The 14,491-nt window shown below is 51.3% G+C and overlaps 2 protein-coding genes across 9 annotated transcripts; one reads left to right on the top strand and one right to left on the bottom strand.

Moving 5' to 3' along the window:
- Window position 1: 1 nt before the first annotated feature.
- Art5 (ADP-ribosyltransferase 5) lies at window positions 2-3,384 on the bottom strand. Of its 6 annotated transcripts, XM_021168967.3 has the most exons (6): window positions 2,946-3,380; window positions 2,544-2,765; window positions 1,359-1,640; window positions 911-1,064; window positions 437-469; window positions 2-350 (listed from the first exon to the last, which is right to left on the bottom strand). In XM_021168967.3, exons 2-6 carry the CDS (start codon window positions 2,601-2,603, stop codon window positions 244-246), a joined length of 636 nt encoding a protein of 211 aa, XP_021024626.1. In that variant the 5' UTR covers window positions 2,604-2,765; window positions 2,946-3,380; the 3' UTR covers window positions 2-243. The 6 variants fall into 6 exon arrangements, with proteins under 6 accessions (XP_021024626.1, XP_021024625.1, XP_021024622.1 ...); XM_021168966.3 differs by having other exon boundaries at window positions 2-347; window positions 911-1,640; window positions 2,946-3,384; XM_021168963.3 differs by having other exon boundaries at window positions 911-1,640; window positions 2,946-3,383.
- A 1,382-nt stretch (window positions 3,385-4,766) lies between these two features.
- On the top strand, window positions 4,767-14,476 carry Art1 (ADP-ribosyltransferase 1). 3 transcript variants are annotated; one of them, XM_021168496.3, is made up of 5 exons: window positions 4,767-4,863; window positions 9,579-9,684; window positions 9,986-10,751; window positions 12,038-12,079; window positions 14,020-14,476. In XM_021168496.3, exons 2-5 carry the CDS (start codon window positions 9,622-9,624, stop codon window positions 14,124-14,126), a joined length of 978 nt encoding a protein of 325 aa, XP_021024155.1. In that variant the 5' UTR covers window positions 4,767-4,863; window positions 9,579-9,621; the 3' UTR covers window positions 14,127-14,476. The 3 variants fall into 3 exon arrangements, with proteins under 3 accessions (XP_021024155.1, XP_029334888.1, XP_085697591.1); XM_029479028.1 differs by having other exon boundaries at window positions 9,571-9,684; XM_085841465.1 differs by lacking the exon at window positions 4,767-4,863 and having other exon boundaries at window positions 6,426-9,684.
- The last annotated feature ends 15 nt before the right edge of the window (window positions 14,477-14,491 follow it).

Genomic DNA, 14,491 nt, shown 5'->3' with positions numbered 1-14,491 from the left:
CTCCACACCACAACTCTGTTTAATTGAGTAGCCATCCAGTCTTTACCTTGCATGTCCTAGGAAGTCCCCACCACACTTGAGGGAGTGGGGTTCCCTCAACCCTGCCATGGCCTGAGGTCTCCAACTCTGGTTGGATAGGTGGCTCCTAGGACTGGAACCAGAACCACACTCCTGCTTCCTGCAGCCGATCAAAGCCCCTTCTTCATAGTAAGGTCATTAGTTCCCAAGAGTCCTAAGAGGCTTTCAGGGTCCAGCTCTGGAGAGCTGCAGCTCCCTTGGGTCGAAGAGCAGCGTCTTTCCTGATTGCAGAGCCAGAGCCTCTGTGGAGGGTGCCTCTGGCTGCCCGACTGCTGGAGAAAGGAGAAAAGATGGTGAGGCAGGCAGCAGGGCCGGTGAAGCCGGAACAAGTCTCAGAGCAGGCTGGAGGGTGACCTACCTCTTGAAGACACACAGCCACGTCTCTTCTCCCCTGCAACAGATAGCATAGTAAGGCCCCGGGGTCTTCTCCTCAAAGCAGGTCCTCGTTCCCCTTCGGCTTCTCCCCGGGCAACAATTCCAGGTTGCCTGTCCATCCTTGCTCCTACCCACACATCTGTCACTCTTCCACTGTCCCTGCCTCCACAACTGAACCTGGCACTTCCTACCTTGTTAGCCTCATTAAGTCAGAGCCTACTGAGACCGGAAGCAATATTGCCTCCTTCTCGCTGTTCCTTGGTCTACGAGGTACTACAGAGGACCTTTTGAGAAGACAGTCATCTGAGAATGTCCACAGATCTTGAACTCTCCCAGGACCTGGTGGAGCCCCAAATCTCACTAACCAAGTGGTTCCTGAAGGCTCTGGGGACTGGGTCAGAATACACTGGCTTCTGTCACCCACCCTGCCATTCTCTGTCTCCCATTCATCGCTCACCACCCAAATAGGCGCAGTTAAAGTGGCTGCAGGTCTGATCATAACTCCAGAGAGTCACTATGCTCTGGGCTCCATCCTGGGAGAACCCAGTGACCAAGAAGACTTCGTGTGGGGGTATCAGCACCTCACGCTCCTCAGGGAAGACAGACAACGCCTGGATAGGAGCCCCAAAACAAGTCCTTAGATTGAAGAAGGTGGCATTCCCAAACCTGCGAGCCACTCTCTCATCCACAGAGCTGGAGGTAAACTGTCCTAATCGGACAGAGTCCCCCAGCCTCTTGGGTTCAAAGTGAAGACTGCCCACACCTCGGAACACCACCTCCCCAGCTCCCCTACTGCACCCTCCAGAGCCCCGCAGCAGCTGCAGAGCCCGGGTCAAGTAGAAATGCAGGGCCTTGAAGGGGAAGTGCCTCATGTAGAGCTCCCGGGAGCCACCTCCTGTCCGTACGGCCTGGTTCAGCTCCCAGTACAAGGTGTTGGATGAGTTGGTGTACACCATAATCGCTACTCCATGCTGGGCTTTGAAGCCAGGAGGTAGAGTGAGCTTGTGACGCCGGTGTGCCCAGGCCTCTTGTGCTGCTTCCCAGGATTCCCGCAGCAGGGCATGGCGTGCCATCTCTTCCTTTAGCAGCAGGCCTGCTTTCTCCTCCATCTCCTCAGAGCAGCCCACATAGGCATCATCAAAGGTATCTGGAACCAGGCTCAGGGGCAGGATAGGAACAGCTTGGACCTATGGATATAAGGGAGGTGCCACAGAGGCCAAAGTGTAAGTTTAAAACACTGGCCAGGGAATGCTGGGGGCAGGTTTTCATTTCTATGCCGACATAGCTGATGCATGCAACTGGCAGGATCCGAAACAGACACAAATAACACAGGCAGTGGAGTCGGACAGCCATGGGTAAGTACCACCTGCTGGCTCTGGGATCTGGACTTCATGTTCTTCACCTATGGATTAAGGATGCTTCCAGCCTCACAGGGTTGTGAGGAGAGCATGAGGATAATTTCGGCACAACCTAGAGGGACAGCATCTCATCACCTGATCGAGAAGCGAGTCTGCCTGGTTCCTGTGCTTTCCTGGCACTGCTATTCCATATGCAGGCAATCTGCAGCCAGTGTCTGACTCTTGCCCTGGTCCCCATCCCTCTTAGCCAGTTCTCATCCTCGGGGAAGCCCTGCAGTTCAGTATACTTTACTGTCAGCTCTGGGGTTCCTGCATCCTCTCTACTTTAGAAGGTTTCATCCTAAACTCAAGGAAGGGGAGGAGTGTTTTGTCCTCCCAGAGTGTGATGTGGGAGGGGAGAGGGCCTGCCAGGGTCTACAGCAGCATACCCGTGTGGACAGGGGTTTGCCTGCATCGAGCCTGTGGTGTGAAGTGGGAAGGAGAAAGGTGGAGGCAATCTCTATGGAGGGATAGCATGGAAGGAGACTTCACACAGGGATCGGGGAGCACAGGGAGGTGGTTTTCTGGGAGAACGAGCTGGCACTTGGATCCCCTAATGGAATAGAAGTTCCTGAGAAGAGGATTGGGAGGAGGGAAGAGCCTCTTGGGAAGGGTTTTCGTTATCATTCCTCCTCCACCACCACCTTCTCTGACCCACAACTGACTTTGTTGGCAAAGGAGTCCTAGAGTTACCTTCCAGAGGGTGTGCAAGCTGAGGCAGCTGAGGACCATCAGCAGATCCTCCAGAATCATCCTCGGACGAATCCCGAGATGGTAGGACCCTGATGATGATGAAGCCAGTGGAGGGGAGTGCTGGCTTGGATGGGCTCCAGGACCTTCCTTCCTTCAGCCTGAGAGGGTCCTTAGTCAAGGACTGGAACTCAGGAGGGATGAGGGGTGGAGCTGAGGACGAGTCTAAGGATGGATGTGGCTTCAGACTTTACTGTCCCCATGTCAGCCCTAGTCTATGACTACAAGATGGCCCCACACCCAGGGTCTCCAGGACTTCTTTGCGATGGTATAGGTAGGCCACTTATATGACTCTGCCGCAAGAGGGGCGGGGATGGGCGGGGCGGGGCGGGGATGGGAACCCACCTGGAGGAGGTTGAGACAGAGAGCAGCCCGGGGCTATGGTTCTTTGAGGCTGACTGGAGCTGAAGTGCCGGCAGGCGCTGCGCAGATCGTGGACAAACAGCTGGACAAAGTCCCCGGGGCTAACTATAGCCCCTGGACTGGTAACCCGACACCTATCTTCCCCAACAACAGACAGGGGCGTGGGAGCTGAACTGGCAGAGTCCTTGGGTGATTGAGGGGCAAAACTCTCCTTCGTTTGGATGATAGGTTCTTTCTGTAAGATCTGAGCTAAGTCAAAGTTGGGGGAGGAACCTGTGAGACTTGGCCTCTTCTTCGGTGGCCCTGGGCCGGGCCAGGGCCCTCAGACCCCCAGGCCACGAAGCCCCACGAGGATCTCTCCTTGTTCATTACGCTAGTTAAGTCGCCAAATCTGTCTTATTTGCATACAATTTGCATACGACACACGTTGGGTCACGTGCACCAGCATCAACCCTCCACCCCACCCCCACTTCCTTACCTACTCTTAACCTTCTTTGTCCCTACCCTGGTCAGAAGGGCCCGGGGTAGAAGGGAATTTATGACATTCAGTGCTTAACAGTCCAGGAACAGCCCCACCCCTTACACCCCCTCAGACATTCCCTTTCCGGATCTCTCCGGCTCGGCTGAACCCAGGTTTGTAAACACAGCTTTCACTCACACCTCCGTTGTGCTTGACTATAAATAACCTAGTTCTGAGTTTCAGATGCCCAGTTGGGTGTAATGGGAGAAGGACCCAGCTTGCGGGAAGGTGAAGGAGGGACGTTCTTAACACCGTGGGTTAGAGATGCCTCCTGTTGGGGTCACCATTAGCATAGGATAAGGCCTCTCCAGTCCAGCTCATGAATTTACCCATCACCACCCTTTACCACCTCATATTGTCAGCCAAATAAAGTTTCCTTCACCCAAAAGCCTCTTTTCTCCTCCAATCCTTCCTGAAGGCTAAAGAGAAAAACAAACTATGTCCAGCAGTGATCCCTTCCTTCCCTACTGACCCCATCCTCCCTCTCTGTGAGGAATTCGCAGTTTCTGGGATAGCAGATACTGTGTGGGGGCAGCCTATGACTTGGGGATTTTCTTATATCCTAGCAACCGGAACCCCAAGAAGTGGAGTCAAATCTGGTCACCTGTGGGTTAGGGAATCCTGAGAGGGGCAGCATCCTCCCAGGTCACACGGTGAGTCAGCAGGAAGCTAGGTTCTTTAGGGCAGAACAAAGGTTGCCCAAAGAACATGCATTGTAAACTTTATATGCCCCAGTACAGGGCAACGCCAGGGCCAAGAAGTGGGAGTGGCTGGGTAGGGGAGCAGGGTAGGGGGAGGGTATAGGGGACTTCTGGGATAGCATTTGAAATGTAAATGAAGAAAATATCTAATAAAAAGTTGAAAAAAAATAAAAGAACATGCATTGTGGTGGTACATGCCTATAATCCTAGCAATCGGGAGGGAAGCTGAGGCAACAGGTCAGCCTGGACTTTGTGAAAGAAAGTAATAAGACAACAACAACAACAACAGCAGCAGCAGCAGCAATTAACCACCACCACAACAGAACAAAATGGAAGGAGAGATGTGTGGAGTTGAGGTGATCAGAGTCTAGAACCAAGCCTGGTGAGAGGGCTGCAGTCCCATCTCCTCAACACCCCCAACATCGCCCTCCACACCTCTGTATACGGCAGCTCTTATTGTTTTGGGAAGAGCATTGGCCCAGGTCACACTGGGGTGAGGCTAGTGTTCCTGAGCCTGGACAAGGAGACAGCTTGAAATAGACGAGTGTCACATTTCTGAGCAGCTGTGTGGCGACAGCAGGAGGGGTAGGGAATGGACAGTATAAAAGAGAAAGCTGCCCTCCCTGCCCTGTCTATCACAGGAGACCAGGTCAGCTCTGCCCACCATGGAGAAGGCTAGGTAAGGCCAGAAGGCTACCTCACCTCCTTGCATAGGGAGCAGGGAGGGAACTTTTTGATTTAAAATCTATGGTATTAATAAAGTTTTAGGGATCCTTGGATCCCAGGAAGGTTTGTGAATGTGGGGAAGTTTGGGGTTTTTGAGGAGAGCCTTGGGGTCATATTCCCAGAAGGAACTGTTGAGTGAGGGCTGGAAAAAGGAAAACAGAGGGTCAGAGGATAGGGGATACAGCTCCCTTGCCTGTGGAAAGGGATTTTTAAGCTGGATTCAGCTCTCTTGTGCAGGGACTAAGTTAAAGGCCAGTCTGGGATACCTAATAAGACCCTGTCTCAATAAAATAAAATGAAACGAAATAGGGAGGGAGAATTCCCAGTGTCCCAGACCAATCTCTGCTGCATTTCCCCCGTGACACTGGTCACCAAGGAAAGCAATCTATTTACTCGGAGGTGCTGTCTTATTTGGCAATGCTCACACTGCCTCTTAGCCTGTTTACCAGAGACTGGGGAGAGGGGAGTTTTCCAGCACAGACAGAGTAAAAGTAGACCAGAACTGACTGTAGAAATGAGGGTATGTGGTGGACACAGGCAGGCTTTGGCGAGGCTTCAGTTCTCTAATGGAAGAGAGCCAGCACTGACAGATAGGGTACGCTGTCTGGACAAGAGAAGAGGTGGGCTTCCACGGATTTTCCGGGATTACTGACTGGGGTCATCATCTTGCCTGAAGGACATGGAGGGCTCAGCAGCTGAAGCTGTGGGACCTGAGCTCCACTGCTTGCAATGCTCAGGCTGCTATAAAACCTCTGGGAGTGGAGGGCAGGAAAATCACCCTGCCCAAAGAGGTGATTGACATAGCTGCCTTCAGAGTGACAGAACCTGACTCAAAAGGGAACACATGGACGCCAGTCTCTCCATCCCAGCCCAGTTACCCATGAGCATCTGCAGGTCCACCTGAAGCTGGGTGCTTGTAGATTTTACTTCCTTAATCAGACTCTCAGCAAGTACTCCGGTGACTTTGCCTAGTCCTGGCCCGAGATCAGGGATTACCGCTGGTTCCTACACAGGTCAGGGGTGGGGGTTGGGGCGCTCAGGAGAAGTCAGCACAGAGTGATGTAGAGCCCCCAAAGGATTCTGGGGCTTTCTGAAAGAGGTGGGTCCTGAGCGAGGTCTGGAAGAGGGGGAGGTCAGAAGGACAGCTCAGGGCAGGGAAATGGCAGAGCCTCTCTGGAACTTTGTTCTGTACTGTAGATGCCAAGCAGGGACGGGGAAAGGTCCCAGGGGACAGTATCACTGAGCAGACTGAGGCGAGGAGCAGACTGTGGTGAGGTGGCCACGGGGTGCAGGTCTTGTGTATCCCGGTCTGGCCTGGAACTCACTGTGTAGCCTTGGATTCCTGATCCTCCTTCCCTCTGTGAATACTGAGACTTCAGGCACGTGCTAGCACACACTAGTAGGTATTAGAAATCAAAACACAGGGACTTGTGCAGCATAGGCAAGCCCTCTCTGCTTTTTGTTTTTGGGTGTTTTGGTTTTTTTTTTTTTTTTTTTTTTTTTGCTTTTGCTTTTTGAAACAGAGTTTCTCGTACCTCTGGCTGTCCTAGAATTCTTTCTGTAGACCAGGCTGGCCTTGAACTCAGAGAGATCCCCCTGTCTCTGCCTCTGAGTGCTGGCATTAAAGGTATGAGCCACCATAGAGGCATTTATTTATTTATTTATTTATAAATTTAAAAATTATGTGAGTGTGAAGCGTGTGTGTGTGTGTGTGTGTGTGTGTGTGTGTGTGTGAGAGAGAGAGAGAGAGAGAGAGAAGGAGTTTACATACAGTGCATGTGTGCAGGACATTAGATCACATGGAACAGGAGATAAAGGTCTTTGAGAGCCTGTGCTGCTGGGATCTCTGCAAGAACAGTAAGTGTCTTGAACTGCGGAGCTATCTCTCTACCACCAGCACCCATGCCTTTTAAGATATACTATCATTTTTTTTCCTCTCATAATTCTCATTTCTGCATTTTCTCAGTATTTTGAGCTACTTTTCCATCAGTTTTGGCAGAGAATTTTTTTTAAAGATTCTCTTTTTAATTATATGTATATTTGTGTGTCTGTATGTGGGTATGTGCACCTGAGGGCAGGATTCACCAAGGCTAGAATCATCTGACTTCCTACAGTCAAAGTTCCAGGCAGCCATGAGCCACCTGATGTGGGTGCTGGGAACTGAACTCATGCCTTCTGCAAGAGCAGTCTTTTCCTTTGACTGCTATGCTCCTCCCCACCCCCACACAGAAGGTTTTAAGCAGTTAAGGATGGTAACCAGGGCTGGGCTTTAGAGACATTGCTCTTCCCGCTCTGTGGTAAATGTGCTAGCAGGGCTGAGAGGGGGCAGGCAGATCGTCTAAGGAAGAGGCAGACAGAAATAAACAAGGCATGGATGTGAGCCTGGACAAAGCCTGGAAGGAGACTCTAGGAAGCAGCTTGGACCTGACACGAGCTGGCAACTGCAGTCATGAGTGATGAATGACTGAATGGATGGATACCCACATGACCATCATGAGAGACTAAGGTCCCACATGAGTGTCTTCTGCTGGCAAGCTCACCAGAGCTAGGCTAAGCTGGGTTAAGCTTAAAAGCTAATATGAAATGATTCCAGGGTTTCTTACTGAGCCTAAGGGCTAGAAGCAAAGAACCCCAGGAGCCCCCAGGAGCCTGTTCTGTAAGCTTGGGCTCCCCTTCCGGCTTCTCTAATGTGAGAAGTCCATCTTCCGGTCCATCCTCCCTGGGGAATCTCACCTCTGCCTGACTTCAACATCAATGATGCAAATTGCATATTTTAGTTTTTGAGATAGGGTCTCATGATATCCCAGGATGGCCTTTGGCCCACCATCCTCCTGCCTCTTGCCTTACACCCCAGGTAGGCACTGCCATGTCCACCCTTTCTTTGAATCACATCCATTTCAGTCTCCTGAGTCTCTGTGCCAGGTCCTGGCAGCAGCACAGCAGAGATGGCAATAAAGTTCAAAAGAAAGCTTTCAGAGTGGTGATGGCCACAGTAGCTTACATTTCCAGACCACTCACATGAAAGTTATAAAGAGACCAGAAGGCTAGGCGCGGGGCACACCTGTGATCTCAGCACTCAGGATGTAGAAGCAGGAGAATCAGAATTTCAGGGTCATCTCAGCCACTCAGGAAGTTTGAAGCCAGCCTAGGTGGCATGAGACCCTGCCTCAAAAATCAAAACAAAACGAACAAGCAAGACAGAGGAAAATGATCTAGGAAAACAGTAATTAGCATTGACAAGGGTGGGACAAGGAACATTTTCTTTCACTAGTGGTGAGAGGGTACACTGGCTACTTTTTGAACCACAATTTGACAGGGAGTACTAATATAAAAAGCATCTCTCTGCTGTGGGGTGGTGCACGCCTGTAATCCCAGCATGCAGGAGGAGGAAGCTGCTAGGTCCCTGGAACTGGAGTTACTCACAGGAGCCGGCCTGGGACACAAAGTGAGGTTCAGTTTGCCCTGAACTGCAGAGTCAGATCCTGCCTCAAAACATTATGAAAAAAATCCATGTGCCCATTCAACGGTTTAACTATACCATGCAACACACCATGAGGCATTGTAACAGGCAAGGTAGATGTGTGTGTGTGTGTGTATGTGTGTGTGTGTATGTGTGTGTGTATGTGTGTGTGTGTGGTGTGTGTGTGTGTATGTGTGTGTGGTGTGTGTGTGTATGTGTGTGTGTATGTGTGGTGTGTGTATGTATGTGTGTGTATGTGTGTGTGGTGTGTGTGTATGTGTGTGTGTATGTGTGTGTGTGTATGTGTGGTGTGTGTGTATGTGTGTGTGTATTTAGTGTGTGTGTGTATGTGTGTGGTGTGTATGTGTGGTGTGTGTGTGTGTGTGTGTGTGTGGTATGTGTGTATGTATGTGTGTGTGTGTGTGTGTGTGTGTGTGTGTGTGTGTAGGGGCTACTTGGAAGGAGGCTCCTGATATATTGTTTCTCAAGGGGATATATTTAGAGGACGTGTATATTAAGCATCAAAAAAGAGTCAATAAATCCAAAACATTTGAACATTGTGTGTGTGTTAAATTTAATAGACTGTTCAGAGCTCAATAATAGAGTGCTCAGCTAGCATGCACCAGGCACCAGGCTCTGGGTCTGACCCCCGACACTGCAAACAGTTAATTATACTGTTCAAATATTCCTTGAGAAAGCCACTGAAAGACACCCCTGTCTCTGGCCATCCCATGCCACAGGCAGGAGGGTGTAAGGCTGGAGTGGGGTACTCAGCCCACACCCACCTTCCTACCATCAGCATTGCTTTGCACTACTTTGCAATAAAATCCATCTGTCTTACTGTATAGGAAGATGAGCGGGTAGTTCAAATCCACTATGCCTGCCTTTAGGAGGTAGAAGCAGGAGGGTCACAGATGGAGACTGGCCCAGTAGCCAGGTTCAGGTCAACATGGGTATATAAAACCCTGTTTAAAACAAAAACAAACCAATGTAGACAGACAGACAGAAAAGGGACAACATTTAGCACGGGTTTAGAGATGGCTGTTCTGGTTCTGACCCAAGGATGGGCCTCCTTAGAGCCACCGTGGGTCAGTGTGACTACCCTGAGGGGTGCCAGAAGCTGTAGCTCCCCCATCCCTTTGTCCACATGGCAGACGGTGTCAGATAATGTTAACTAAAGGGTAGAGATTAACTTCCCAGTTTTCCAGATGAGGAAAAAGAGACAGCAGCTTGCCCGAGGTCACTTCCACCATGAAGATTCCTGCTATGATGTCTCTCCTACTGGTGTCTGTGGGTCTCAGGGATGGAGTTCAGGTATGGTCATCCTTCGCCAGCAGCCTGGCAGGGCACTGAGCTGCTGGCTTCTAGATCCTGCGGAAGAGGAGCAGAGGGAAGTATGTCCCACGCTCCCCCGGGGGCCCATCTGTCTCTCTGAGGGACCTCCTGAAACCCTAGTCTTGGGGAGCTTGCAGCTGGTGGTTCCCAATCCCCTTTCCCCTCCTGATGTATTTGGGGACCTTCTTGTGTTTGTAGACAGAGAGGGGAAAGCTAGATGAGCGGGTCCTCATTTTCCTAGGGATTGCCCTCTCAGTCCTGGATGCTCCCTTACCCTCAGGTTCAAGGTTACTCCATCTCACAACTAGACATCTTTTCTCAAGAAACACCCCTGGACATGGCCCCAGCGTCCTTTGATGACCAGTATGCTGGCTGCCTGGCAGACATGACAGCGGCCCTGCCAGATCTCAACCACTCAGAGTTTCAGGCCAACAAAGTATACGCGGATGGCTGGGCTCAGGCCAACAATCAGTGGCAGGAGCGCAGGTCCTGGGGGTCCGTGTGGGGTTCCTTGCCCCCATCACCGCCGGGCTTCCGGGATGAGCACGGGGTGGCGCTGCTGGCCTACACCGCCAACAGCCCCCTGCACAAGGAGTTCAACGCGGCAGTGCGTGAGGCGGGACGTTCTCGGGCCCATTACCTCCACCACTTCTCCTTCAAGACCCTCCACTTCCTGCTCACCGAGGCCCTGCAACTGCTCCGGAGCCACCGATCTCGCGGGTGCCGGCAGGTGTACAGGGGGGTGCACGGCCTGCGCTTTCGGCCAGCGGGGCCTGGCGCCACCGTTAGGCTGGGGGGCTTTGCTTCTGCGTCCCTCAAGAACGTTGCCGCCCAACAATTTGGCGAGGACACCTTCTTCGGTATCTGGACCTGCCTTGGGGCCCCCATCAGGGGCTACTCCTTTTTCCCTGAAGAGGAGGAGGTGCTGATCCCCCCTTTCGAAACTTTCCAGGTGATCAATACAAGCCGACCCACCCAGGGTCCCGCACGCATCTACCTCCGCGCTCTGGGCAAACGCAGTACATACAACTGCGAATACATCAAAGGTGAGGAGAGAGCTAGCCAGAGCCAGGGCAGCCTTACAAAAAGATGGGCTTCCAGCATCTGCCAGGAGCATTGACAAATTCAAGCCCCAGCCCCCCACCCCCAGCCAAAGGAGTCATGCATAAATAATAAAAAGCAACTGGCCACAAGCCTGGGGTAGCTCACACCTGTAATCCCAGGCTGAGGCTACTCTTGATTCCCAGGCGGTAAGAGCGGTGCGCGAGTTGGGCTGGGGGTGGGGTGGTGGTGGTGTGTGAGAGGCTCACAAATACAGGTATCTAGGAGAAGCGGCCAGGTCCTTTAAAGGATAGGCACCCTTGGGTCAGGCTGCTTTTCCAACTGGAAGCTGGAAAGGAATTAATTTTTAGTCATAGTAGTGACACCAAGACATTTGTTGGCAGAGCCATGTGAAAACTCTAGATGGCTCATCTAGTCAAGGAGCTTTGTCATGCAAGCCCGACTTGTTCGGTTCCGTCCCCAGCATCCATGTAAAGACAGAAGGAGAGAACCAAGTCCACGGGATTGTCTCTGACCTCCACAAACCCAAGGGTACCCGTTTTCCCCCCTGCCTCACATACACTAATAATAAATAAAGTTTAAGAAAAAGAATTGAGTAAAACTCCCGACCTCAGCTTTTGAGAGGTGAGCTTTTATCAGGCAGAATGGGAACTATATACAGTAGCCTGTGCTGGGCAGGCGTGGGGGTTGGGAGGGTGGCAGGTGGGTGGTGTGCCTCTATGTTAACTGTGCCAACCTATGGTCATTAGCATGTCAGTTGCCCCTTCTCCACTAGTCTATTCCTCAAGCTAGAGGAGCAACAAGGAGGCCCATTCTTAACTCCTAGTGGGCTGGGGGCTACTGCTCCTGGCTAAGTGAGGCCTGACTTCCATAGTTAAGAGGCAGACAGTTGGCCTAGATGCCACAGCTCAAATGGGAGGAGCTCCAGTGTGGCTCAATTCCCACCTTGACTAACATCATGAGCCATGAAGAAGGCAGGCCAAGAATACACAGCAGCCTCCCCTATCTAGGCCAGGGAATAGGAAAGGGAGCTGGGATGGGTGAGCAGGCAGTTACAGGCCAGAGACTAGGAGTGGGTCAGAAAGAGAGCCTGGCATATATGGCTGCCTTCCTTCGGTCCTTGGCTGTGGCTAAGTGAATGTAGTCTAGGGAGTCCCTTGCTAAGGCAGCAGAATTACAAACGGAGAATCAGCGATTGCTCATCAGAGCTCTGAGGGGTCCTTTCCAACCAGAGAGCTACTGAAGCACTGACTTTTCTTTCTTCTTTCAGAAAAGAAGTGCAGGTCTGGGCCCTGCTGGCTGGGTAGCTCAGGTAAGATATGTGAGCAGGCTGTCGTTACGGATGGCTGCTCTCTCCAGCCCTACTCGCTCTGGCCCAAAGATTTATTTATTTATTAGTACACTGTAGCTGTCTTCAGACATTTCAGAAGAGAGAGTCAGATCTCATTACGAATGGTTGTGAGCTACCATGTGGTTGCTGCGATTTGAACTCAAGACCTTCAGAAGAGCACTTTTTTTTTTTTTTTTTTTTGAGACAGGATTTCTCTGTGTAGCCCTGGCTGCCCTGGAAGTCACTATGTAGACCAGGCTGGCCTCTAACTCAAGAGATTCATACCTGCCTCTGCCTCCCCAACCCTGAGATTAAAGTGTGTGCTACCACTGCCTGGCCTATTGCTCTCCGATTCCTATAAACCCACCTCCTCACCTGAGACCACTCTCAGTGAGGCAGCGGTGAAAGTCACTAACCTTCATAGAGGATGTGCATGTGTGAAATGGCTCCACAGCAGCATCTGCCTCTCACAGGAAGGCCACTGTCAGCCCTGCCTTCAGGCTGCTCCGAGGAGACTCCAGGAGATGCTGTTCCCGGCAGATTTCTCCCCTGGGACCTTTTCTTCAGTTGCAGAACTCAGTGTCCCTGCTCCTGTCCCCAGGGCTCCCTTTGACCTGCTTTCTAAGGTCAAAGCCAACCCTGGATGCTGCGTGACTGTACTCTAGTCTGACCTAACTAGTCTTTCTCTGTGCCTCAGTTTCCTAGTTTGTAATATGAAAGTTAGTCAAAGAACACCTGCATCTCTTTCATCTGAGTCTTCTCTTGTACACTTGCTGTGCCAGGGCCTATCTGGGTCACCACTTATTTAGGTGAGAACAGGCTACTTCTAGAGAAGAGTTAACAGTCGTCGCCCCCCCAGCTCTTAACCACATTTCCTGCTCTGTCCCCCATGCTCCTTCCCTCTAGGATCCATAACCAGTGGTCAGGAAAGACACTCAACCTCTGTTCTTTATACTTTCCTGGACAAAATAATACTTGAGGTCCAGGCACGGTACACTGTGAGCCCTCAGCACAGTCTAATGGCATTGGCTCACTTTATATTCTAGACAGGGTTTCTCTGTACTCCCTGGCTGTCCTGGAACAGGCTCTGTAGACCAGGCTGGCCTTGAACTCAGAGTTCCAGCTGCAAATTCACAGAGATCTGCCTGCCTCTGCCTCCGGAGTGCTGGGCTTAAAGTCGTGTACTATCTTGCCCAATATCAGCCACTTCTACAGAGGACAGAAAGCAGCAACCTGTCCACCACACAGCTAGTGAGGAATCCTGTCTCTAGCCTGGCTGCAGAGTGGAACTGTGAACTGCCCACCATGACAGTTCCTACCTCTGCCAGACAGCCCTCTAGCAGTAAAACCTAGAATACTATCTTCATGTACTTAAGGGAGTCCAGAGACACAGTCAAGGTGGCATAGTGACCTGAAGCTGGGTCTCCAACTTCAAACCAGACCCTTTGTTTTGGTTTGGGATAGGGGAATTTCCTAGGTAGCCCAGATTGTCCTAGAACTCATGTGCAGTTCAGGCTGTCTCAAATGGGCCATTCATTCTCTTGCCTTGGCCTCCTGAGAGCTAGGACGCTGGGCAAGCAAACTGCTGTATCCTGCTTGGGCCTCTGTATTCAGAAGGTCATAGTTTGAGACATTGGGAAAGCTAAGAGTGTTTGCCTCCATGCTCGCACCAGGACATCATGCCCAGGGCATGAATGGAGAAGCCAGAGACAGACTCAGCAGACCTCTCTCAGAGAGCAGGGGACACTCTGTAGTGTTGTGTCCCCTTGTGTCTGGAGATGGCAGGGGTTAGAGTGACTGGTCTCCTCTCTGCCTCTCGTTGCATTTTGGGTTTGAGTCTTTCCAGTTCGCTCTGCCATTTTCTCTGCCTTTCCTCTTCAAGTCCTCACAGGGCTCCTACATCTCTCTTTTTCCTTACATAGCCCCAGGCTCCATTTCTGCTTCCTGCTCTCTTCTGCTGCTGCTCTTGTTCCTTGTGCTGAGCGCCCTTCCAGAGAATCCAGGTCTCCAGCAACTTACCCGATGTTGACCGGCCCTGACTGAAGAAGGTTGGTCAACTGTGCGCCTTCAGTATAGCAGCATCCTGGTGAATCAGTCCATCTACAGGGAACTCTGGGACCTTCTGTGGCAATTGCCAAACACATCGGTAGAGACAGAGAGGAGAATTTGGAGACTGAACCTCATCCAGGGATGTAGGGACGGAACTGAGGACGAGTAGAGGACTCGAGGACAGGCAGAGACTCAACTTGGAGCCAGGAGACTTCAACTCATTGTGGGTTACACACACACATGACCATGGGCCAAGCTGGAGACACTTAATTGCCTCTCATAAAGGTATGAGTGGTAGTACCAGGCTAATAAATGTGATTTTTAAAGAGATGTAATTTTTGCAAT

Source organism: Mus caroli, unplaced genomic scaffold (genome assembly GCF_978045245.1).
Source record: "Mus caroli unplaced genomic scaffold, Mus_caroli_1 scaffold_8, whole genome shotgun sequence".
In the NCBI taxonomy this organism is placed as follows: Eukaryota; Metazoa; Chordata; class Mammalia; order Rodentia; family Muridae; genus Mus; species Mus caroli.
The sequence above is the reverse complement of the archived record's forward strand: the minus strand, read 5'-3'. Positions and strand labels throughout refer to the sequence as shown.